The sequence below is a fragment of the Xenopus laevis genome, chromosome 2S (genome assembly GCF_017654675.1).
Source record: "Xenopus laevis strain J_2021 chromosome 2S, Xenopus_laevis_v10.1, whole genome shotgun sequence".
In the NCBI taxonomy this organism is placed as follows: Eukaryota; Metazoa; Chordata; class Amphibia; order Anura; family Pipidae; genus Xenopus; species Xenopus laevis.
Window position 1 is genome coordinate 103,724,634 of NC_054374.1, and position 10,533 is coordinate 103,735,166.

The 10,533-nt window shown below is 37.5% G+C and overlaps 1 protein-coding gene across 1 annotated transcript; it reads left to right on the forward strand.

Moving 5' to 3' along the window:
• The first annotated feature begins 3,814 nt into the window (after window positions 1-3,814).
• Window positions 3,815-7,966, forward strand: lyg2.S (lysozyme G-like 2 S homeolog). Its single transcript, NM_001094684.1, is given in 5 exon segments — window positions 3,815-3,854; window positions 3,973-4,071; window positions 4,708-4,904; window positions 7,142-7,280; window positions 7,635-7,966. Coding segments are annotated over 5 exon segments (603 nt in total). The 5' UTR covers window positions 3,815-3,817; the 3' UTR covers window positions 7,766-7,966.
• The last annotated feature ends 2,567 nt before the right edge of the window (window positions 7,967-10,533 follow it).

Consider the following 10,533-nt stretch of genomic DNA (forward strand, 5'->3'; position numbering starts at 1 on the left):
GTAATATTAATAACTAAACTCTACACTTATGCTCATAATAATGTAAAATCTGTTAATCATGAGGACTGCAAGTTATCATGTAAAGTGTAATGTCTGCAGTTGTTGGCTAGGCCAATAGCTTGGCAGTCGTGAAGAGAAAACAAAAGCCTTTAGGTAAAATACAGTTATGTAATAATTCTGTGAAACTTCTGTGCTTTCCCAACACTGGAGAAACCCTTTTACATATTGCAAACATAATCTACTTTTCATGAAGACTTACGAAACAATCACTTCAATAAATGACAAAGGAAATTTAAACACAGCATTAAATATTGGTGGAAACACAATGTAAAATGGGGAAATATGGTGTTACCATATTTTAACCTCTCTCCAGAGGAGGTAATTAACTACGATAAACTTCAAGTTGAGATACGTTTGTGTCTGGGTGTGACCATGTCTGTATGAGCTTGAAGAGTCCAAAGTTGGGTCTACATTTAGGCCAACTTCTCCTGCCCCTAAATGCATGACCTGGTCTGTTCAAAAACTATCTGCAGCCTGAGGCTATTCAGCTCCAAGAAGAAAGATCATCACTACACATCCCAAAAACAAAGAATTGGACTCTCATGAGCACAAGTAAGACTATCCTGGGGGAGAAAGCTGCTGCTATTGAAGGTGGTGGAAAAAGTCAGCACAGGACCTAATATGTTGCAGGCAAAACTTGAGGATTATGTACCTGTTAAAAGACTGAGCATCTGTTTTGTAAAAAATGTGGGACATATTGCTACACATTGACCTTTTGTTGGTGAAAACATGCAATGCTTTTTCTCACAGGGGCGACAGTCTCTCCTTGCTTGTAATGCTGGCTAAGAAAAAAAACTAATGTGTACTATATGTGTGCATCATGCTTATTTGGATTCTGTGAGTGCAGTTCCCTTGGTACAGGTATGGGATCCATTATCCACAAAGTTCTGAATTACGGAAAGGCCGTCTCCCATAGACTCCATTATAATCAAATAATCCAAATGTTTTTGATTTCCTTTTTCTCTGTAATAATAATAAAACAGTAGCTTGTACCTGATCCAAACTAAGATATAATTAATGCTTACTGGAAACAAAACCAGCCTATTGTGTTAATTTAATGTTTACATGATTTTCTAGTAGTCTTAAATGAAGATCCAAATTACAGATCCATTATCCGGAAAGCCCCAGGTCCCGAGCATTCTGGATAACAGGTCCCATACCTGTATAAGCAGATCTCGTTGCTTCTGCTGCAAGTGGTCAAAAAGAAAAAATGACTACAGTATCTATAAATGGGGACCAACTTGCCCAGTTGGGGCAGTTAACCAGCTTCTGCTGGGGAGAGGTTTTCCTTGTTCTGGTGCTTCTGGCTCAGCCTACACAAAAATCATCACAGCAGCCTACCACCATGGTTGGTGATTCACCTGAAAGTGAACATACTGACAGCAGTGCGTTTTGATAACTTGACTTTTGAACCCTCTGTTTTCCACTTTCTTTTGCTTGCAAATGATTCATGGACAGGTAGTAAGGATAATCTGGGGGCTAGTCAGTGTAATTGATCCCAAGGTACCATAGAGCTTCTTTTTTCAAGGAAAAATATAGAATCAATACAGCTCCAGACAGTAATTTTCAACTGCAATGTGTTTTATTCAGCAGTGCAGGCACACTACATGTTTCGGGCGGAGCCCTTTATCAAGTGTAAAGTTTTACACTTGATAAAGGGCTCCGCCCGAAACATGTAGTGTGCCTGCACTGCTGAATAAAACACATTGCAGTTGAAAATTACTGCCTGGAGCTGTATTGATTCTATATTTTTCCTTGAATTATGCAAATGGGGTGTAACACAGACACCTACTGAATCTTACCGCAATAAAGTGAAGAAATTGGAGGCTGAATCATACCTACTCTATAGAGCTTCTTTTTTGCTGCCTGACTGAGTCACACTGGGAAAACTTTGGTTCCGAACAATTAAAAGATCATCTTTGTTAGAGCTTATGAAAATATAATGATTGATGGGAAGCTTGTTGAACCCACGACAGGGTCTGTTTTTCTTATTTTACAGTAGGGATGCACCAAATCCATTAGGCCATCTATTCTCAGGCCATCCCGCTGAATAATAGTTATGGTAAAGTTATGGTCAGAGAGCTGGTGCAGGAGTTGGTATACCCAATGAGATAATTATGGATGAAGGTGCCAGTTCATGTTCTGGATAGAGCTAGGTAAAAGTTATCGACCTCCAAACATTGGTCTATCAGGCTAGACAAATGGTCTTGTGATAAAAGTGTCATTGAGTAGATCTTATAAATGCAGGACAAAATAGCAGCAATAATGGCAATTGTAAAAGAACATATGGTTCAGGCTCAAACCACATAACAACAGGTGTGCAACTGATTGTTCTTAACCAAATGGTAGTAAGAGATTTTGCAATGACTGTTTGGACTTTTGATGTGTCAAAATCTGCCCTTTACCCTATGATCCCTGCTGACAAGTTAATCGATAGTCAACCCCATTGGATCTTGCAAAAGTTTACCGGCAGATACTCCTTTCCCAGAGTGAAATTGCTTTTGTAACTCCAAATTGTGCATTTCAGTATAAGGTTATGCCTTATTTTAAAGGGCAATGGACAACATTTTGAAACCTCACAACCAATATGCAGCTGCTAACTTGGATGATGTGGTCATACACAACAATAACTGGGACTCACATGTTGAGGGTTCAGGTTGAGTTGTGTGTTGTCCTTTGCACAGGGTTTAAGAGGCCAAATACCTGAGTTATCCCATAGGATGTAAGGTTATTAATCAATAAACATATAAGTATGATCTGGTTGTTGTGGGTTAAGGTGCAGTTCTCTCACAGCTACAGAATGGAAAGGTTCATGCAGTGCTCTATATTAGTGGACGATTATATGATCATGAAAACAGGTATGCTATGGGGGAAAAAAGTATTTCACTATAAAGCGGGAACTAGAGGGGCTCAGATATCTCCTTGGGAGGAAATTCATATTGATAAGGGATATATCCAGTGAAAAGGACATAGAGATGGGTTACTTGCTGGTTTCTGACCTTCAAGAACAGGATCTTGAAGATCATAGATGTATAAAGCAGACACTTTCTCCAGGCATATTTCTTCTTTGGATCATGTGTTCCGACCAGGGGTTGAAAAGTATGGGGGGATATGTAATGTAACTACTGAGGAAGTCCTGCATACAGTTTCTTTTTGTCCCAGCATGGTTCGGAGCTTTGTAGTCTCACCAGCTTTTCCTTTTTGGCTCAAGTGGGATCATTAAACTGCCTCTTCTAGTCTAGCGTGTGAAGTAGTACGGTAGTTGGGAAGGAAACTGTGTGACCACTGTAAGCTCAAGACTGGATATAGCAGCTAATGTAACTACAAAGAAAGGAAGAATAACACCCGAATCCCGAAAACCTTGTCTAGAGTTCATGGGGCTTTATACACTGAATGCTGTAAGTGATAAATGTTAGATTTTTATATATTTGGAACATTTTAATTTGCCATTTTGTGCAATAGTTCAGGGTATAAAGTGCTGTTAGGAAATTACAGTGCCGTTCAGAATAAAGAAAACACTTTGTTATTCAGGCTCATATGTTCCTTGATCTTGGATTTCTTCATCACTGCCCTCCCTGTGTATATTGCCATATAGAGATTGCGTTAGCACTGTTACAAAAGCAGAACTATTCCTGGAATGGGTAAAGAAAAGTTGCAGGGGGAGGGGGCTGCAGTGCACAATGGGAAGTACATGTTGCATTATAAATCTTGTGCCCTCTTGCTTATTACTGTTATATGTATTGTCTTGGAAGGAAACATGTTCTCTGAGATTTTCCCATTTGTCCTCCTGCTATGTAAGTATGATTTCATGGCAAATCTCTGTTCGCAACTTACATTTAGTAGCATTTTAACTTTTTGGAATACTGTTACACATATTGCTAGTCAAACAGCAGAGTTTTTTTTCTATTACAGGCAGTGTAAGTGCATCAGGACGATTCGGCGACATAAACAAAGTTCAGACCTCAGGAGCTTCATGCCGAACAGCTAAACAAGACAAGCTGACAATCTGTGGTGAGTACCTTGTCACCAAAACATGCCTTTAAATATATAGGGAAACTAAAAAAACACAAGTAAATAGGAAAAACTGTTTCATAGCACTAGATATACTGTGTGAGCAGGTGAAAAGGATTTTTAAAATAATGTTGGGTACTTGAAAGACTGAAATCTTACTTATATTTTGCCATCCAAAGAATATCATTCAAATTATCCGGTGCATTGGGGCTTATTGAGAACATATGTACAGCTGCCAATAGCATCCAATCAGCGATCAGTTTCCAACAGTCTACTGCAAGTTAAAAAAATTGAAGGCAAATACCTGATTTGTTGCTCCTGACTACTGCATTTGTGCAAGTTAGCACAGATGTTTGTAAATTCATTTTCTTGTCTCTAAAAAGCCATTTTCTGGAAAGTAACCATTGTGAATACCTACTTATCAGACCTTGACTGCAAACTGCTTTTCTATTTCAGCTTATAACATTGGCGAGGATGCTAAAGGTTCATGCCAAAACTTCAAACTCAGTTTCAGGCTCTTGTTACTCTTGGATCTTTTGTGTTTTATTTAGAGCACTGACAATTTTAAATTCATTTTTACTTTATAGCTTTGTTCTATTGCTTTTTGTATCATTCTGATGTTGCTTTATTATATAGGAGTCCAGGCTTCTGAGACTATGGCGCAGACAGACCTAACAAGGATGAACAGATACAAGTCTATAATTCAGTCAGTGTCTCAGAAGAAAGGCATGGATGCAGCTTTAATTGCTGGAATCATATCTCGGGAATCACGCGCCGGAAATGTTCTTGTTAATGGGTGGGGTGACCATGGCAATGCTTTTGGTCTCATGCAGGTAAGAAAGAGTTGCAGACATTTTAAGGCTAATTTATGAATACAGCCACAAGTGTGGTTGTGCTAAAATGGACTTTGTTGCATGCATTGGTGCTATTCATTAAAGACACTTGCATCCAAATATGCTCTTTGCAATTCCATTAAGTTGCACCAAGTGCCATGGTTTCTGTCCTGCTTTTTCTGCAAGACTATGCATCACCAACAGATGGATGTATGAATAGGTGAACAGACTTGTGCCAAAAGAATGACTAACTAAAGCCATTTTAATACCCTATAGAAATGCAGCCATTTAAGATACTACTCTCAAGTGCTTGAAAACAACCTCCAGTTTCATTAAATTCTGGTGGCCTTACCAGAAAATGGTTTTAATTTTTCTATGTAAAACAGTACCTTGTATTTGAGGGTAATTAAGCTGCATGGATCCTTTATTGGTGAAAAACTATCTTGTTGGGTTTATTTAACGTTTACATGATTTTTTAGTAGACTTAAGGTATGGAGATCCAAATTATTAAAAGATCCCTTATCTGGAAAACCCATGCCCTAAGCATTCTGGAAAACAGGTCCAATACCTGTGCTGTATAATCCACTACACATGTGTGAATTATCGCACATATTTTACCTTTTGCTACAAAAAGCAATGTACTGGGCTTCTTTGTGTAACAAATGCAGTTTAACAAGTAGACCTTTAAAAAAACATCACAAAAATCAATTCTAGACAATTTGCATGAACGGATCATAATGTCGAATATAGTTCTCTAGCACAGAAGTTGGTTTATTTCATTGAACTAGCTCCATTCAGCCTATACACTTACTTCAATATATAATTTGTTTCCTTGTATGCAACGGAAATAGAGCTACCGTATATACTCGAGTATAAGCCCAGTTTTTCAGCACCCAAAATGTGCTGAAAAAACTCTGCGGCTCCTCTAAAAAAAACCAGTAAGCATTGGGGTGGGCGGGGACATGAGGAGATAAAGTTGTTTTGGAAGAGACCAGCCAGTGTGGACACGGGGGAGGGGGGGCTCTGATACTCGGGAGTAAACTAGGACTCATTTCAGTCCTCACAAGAGTTCGAGCAGACGGAATTAGCAAGAAAAGTGTAGGGAGTGCGGGCGAGAGAATTTCTCTTCAGTGCAGCGCTCGGGCTGTGGGAGGCTCTCATTCATTTGCCAGTGAAACCCGAGCTTAAGCCTCTGATCAGACTGCTGGAAGTTCCTAGCAAACCTGCAGGTCTGCCACGACCTTGCCTGCTGTCTCATTCCTTTTCCCTTCAATGAAAAGGAATGTTCTGACTCCAGGAACTTGCATAAAGAAATATGTTATGTTGTGTAACAGTTTGCAGCCCTCCAGCTGTAGCTGAACTACTACTTCCATGCACCCCACCCCACCAACAGTGCATTTCTCACCCTAGGCTTATACTGGAGTCAATAAGTTTTCCCAATTTTTGCAGGAAAAATAAGGTACCTCGGCTTATACTCGGGTCGGCTTATACTCAAGTATATACGGTAAGTAGGTACAGTTATGGGACCTGTTATCCAAAATGCTTGGGACCTGGGGCTTTCCGGATAACGAATCTTTCCGTAATTTGCATCTTCATACCTTAAGTTTACTAGAAAATCATGTAAACATTAAATAAACCATAGATGCTGGTTTTGCTTCCGAAAGGGATAAATTATATCTTAGTTTGGATCAAGTACAAGATACTGTTTTTTTTTTTTTAATATTTTTATTTCTGAAAAGTTTTCTATACAATACAGTATTTATCCATTCAGCATCCAAAACATGAAATATATGCGTTTGTCAACCTATATTTTACAGTTAAAACATGGACATGCAACTGAAGGAAATGTGAGCAATTCCAATGTGGAGTTGTCTCCCCGATGAATCAAAATCCAGTCTAGTTGCACAGGATACAATCTTCAGATCAGATGCGTCAGAAACATATCATAAATTTTACTTTATGACCTTGTCTAATAAGCAAACCAATATTTATATACATTTAGTTATAAATATCGTTTATAGAAATTTGTAGGTAAGCTAACTAATTAAAACTTGAACCAAGATACTGTTTTACTATTACAGAGAAAAAGGAAATCATTTTTAAAAATGTGGATTATTTGGATAACATGGAGTCTATGGGAGACAGGCTTTCCATAATTCTGAACTTTCCGGATAACGGGTTTCCGGATCCCATACCTGTACTGAATACAATAAAGTGCAAAAAGTTATTTATTATAGGTTGATAAAAGGTTCCATACAGTTACCGGGGCCTGGAACAGCGAAGAGCATGTTACACAAGGAACGGACATTTTGATCGGCATGTTTGACTCCATCAGAAGAAAATTTCCTACATGGTCAACAGAACAGCATCTGAAAGGTATATTTCTATGTAAAATGCATTTTATGAATTCCTAAAAACGTGGCAGATGAGTCAGGGTGAAATATTTGCAAAATACTGACTCTCCTGAATAATAGAAAATTAGATATTTTGAAAAGAATATTGTGGTCAGACCAGCACACAGTCTAAAGGCACACCAGCATATTTCTGTTGTTAGAGATACTCCTTTCCTATCCATCCTGCCTGCTTGATTAAATTCACAAAAAGTCGTTTGTTTTTTTTTTTAAACACATCTAATTAAATATTTAATTTATCAGGTGCCAATAAAATGTATTTAGCAGTAGCCCGTGAAATCATTCATACATCATGCCAACAGCGATATCATTCCTTTAGGTGCTATTGCAGCATATAATGCTGGTCCAGGAAATGTCATCAGCCTTGATGTGGACACTCGCACTACAGGAAAAGACTACGCCAATGATGTTGTAGCTCGAGCAAAATTTTATAAAAAGAGGGGATACTAATTAACCTGGATTTTTTTTTTCTGTGGTATTAAATGCTTTTAATTCTGCATGCTCTGTAGGAAAGGAAATGGGCTTTCCTTCTATCTACTAATTTTGGAGAGTTTTCTGCTTTATCAAGGTCAAACATTTTATATTATAATGAAGTAGATTCTGTACATGTTAAATGTGTTTTATTTGGAGTAAATAACTAACCTAAGACAATGAATCTTGCATTTATTTACAAATAATAACATTGAACTAAGTATAATGGAAGGAGGATGTGGGTAGGGAGAGGAAGGGGGTCACCTAAAGAAGGCAATTCACACCCATGTTTGATTGGGCAGTTAGACCAATTCTGACCAAACTTCCCAGCCATATGGACATATATGCCAGGTTGAGCAGCCATTTACACAGACCATCTTGTAACATGTTTGAATACTGAAGTGAATTACAACTCCTTTCTATTTTGTGCAGGTCTGATCATTGGGGCAGTTGGGTCAAATTAACTTAACAATAGGAAAAAGGCCATACACAGAAAGTGAGTTTAGTGATCTAGGAGCAAAGATTAAGGCGAGGTCTTCCAATGTCTCTAAAAACTTAAGATTTATTAAGTGTAAAAACCACGAAAAACTGCAATACAAAACCTCTCCACATAAAAACCGTTGAGGTCCCATTGATGATCCTATTGGATTTTTTTTTTATAGCCATTCAGCCTTTTAGAGGTTTTCGGATTTTTTTCAATTGCAAAAAAAAAAACGTACATTTTTAGAGATTCGTATTTTTTTCAAATTGTTCAGCATTTTTTTCCCGTTTGTACTTTTTATATTCGGATCTTGTAATAACTTTCATGGCTTCCGTGGTTTTAGAGAAAGTTTGTTAAATTGGGTTTCAAACAGCTCTAATATCACAAAAATTTGACCTTTAGTAAATCGGTCTCCACATGTAGGAACGAAAGTTTTGGGTTCCTAGAGCACTAGCCTGATTTTTCCTTGCACCTCAGTGAAAAGGGTCCACTGTACTAGGGGAAAGAAAATGTTATAGGAGTGTTTAAACTAAGCAAGTGGAGGTGAGTTGAGTAGCGGAGTAGGCAAGAAGAGGGGAGTTAGAATATTGGTAGAAGCTAGTGTAGACAGGGCAGTGGTGTTAGAGAGGGATCATAGGAAGGAGCGATGGGGGACACATAATAACAGTTAAGGTGATCCCTCTGATACAAATAAAACAGTAACCTTAGATCAAAGTTGCATAATGTAGATATCAGTGCCACTATTCAATAAGGGATCCTGTTTTCAAGTGCAAGCAATGAACTAACAAAAATGCTAGGGCTACAATAACTTGAATTATGCTGGGGGGCTTCCATAATTAAGAATGAGATATTGGTCTGTGATTAACACAATTATCTATTTATCTATTAAGGGGCAGATTTACTAAGGTTTCGAATGGTAAATATGAATTTTCTACCACAACACCACAAATTTGAATTTGAATGTGAGACTTATCATAACTCGACCATGGAAACAGTTATAATTCGATACTTTGCCAACTGCCAAGTTCAGTTACAAGTCAATAGCAGAGGTCCGTTGAACCATTGAAGATGTTAATAGCCTTCCTGACATTCCAGTTTTTTGGGGGTTTTTTTGAAAGAAAACTCTATTCGAATTAGATTCAAATTTTTGGGATGTTCCGATTTGATTGAATGTTAGATGTTCGAGTTTTTTCATAAATAACCTCCCATTCGAATTGTGAGTATATTCGAATTTATTAGAGTTAAAAAAAGTTTCACATAACTTAGAATTTCAACGTTTGATAAATAACCCCGTTAAAGTCACAATAAACTGGCGCTCCTGTAACCTTAGCTCTTATTCTGCCTGGGTCCAGTGTATTTAAAAAATGGGTAGAAGAAAAAAGGGTTCTGCATTTTTATTTATGCAATTTATTCAGGAGACTAATGATTTGGCCAGCTCTTTCACAAAAGGTAGAGTGTTATAATGTCCAGTAAGTGCAGAAGCCCTTCTTTTCTCATATATATATATATATATATATATATTTGTCCATCAAGTCCAACTTATATTAATTATATAATATATATAATTATATGAATTATGATTTATTTATACAGTGCCATGATACTGTGAATCCATTTAAACAGATTAACATTCACATCAATCCCTATCCGAGTGGTGCTTATACAGTAAGCTAAGGTCCTGAGCATGCATACACATACCATACATAGGAATAATTTTGTCAGAATTAGCCTACCTGTATGTTTTGGAATTCTTAAACATCTAGACATTAAAGGGCATGTAAAGTCTAAAATAGAATAAGGCTAGAACTGCTGTATTTTGTATGCTAAATATAAACATGAACTTACTGCACCACAAGCCTAATCAAACAAATAATTTATGCTTTCAAAGTTGGCTACAGGGGGTCACAATCTTGTAACTTTGTTAAACATCTTTGCATGACTAAGACTGTGCACATGCTCAGTGTGGTCTGGGCTGCTTAGGGATCGTCATAAACAAAGCTGCTTGAGTTCTGCATGGCTGGGAAGTAAGGCAGGGGCTCCCCCTGCTGTTCATAACTATGATTGTTTCCCTGCTCAGCAGTTAAGGACTGTCTGACAATTCCTATCCACAGCAGTAAATGAATTTCACTGCATAAAGTCAGGTTTCTTATAAAAACGGTACACATTTTTTAATTAAAGTATATTGGAGATAGGTTTTTTTTTCATTAAAGAAAGTAAAAATGGGATTTTATTTTTTTGCCTTTACATGCCCTTTAAAAAAAACATA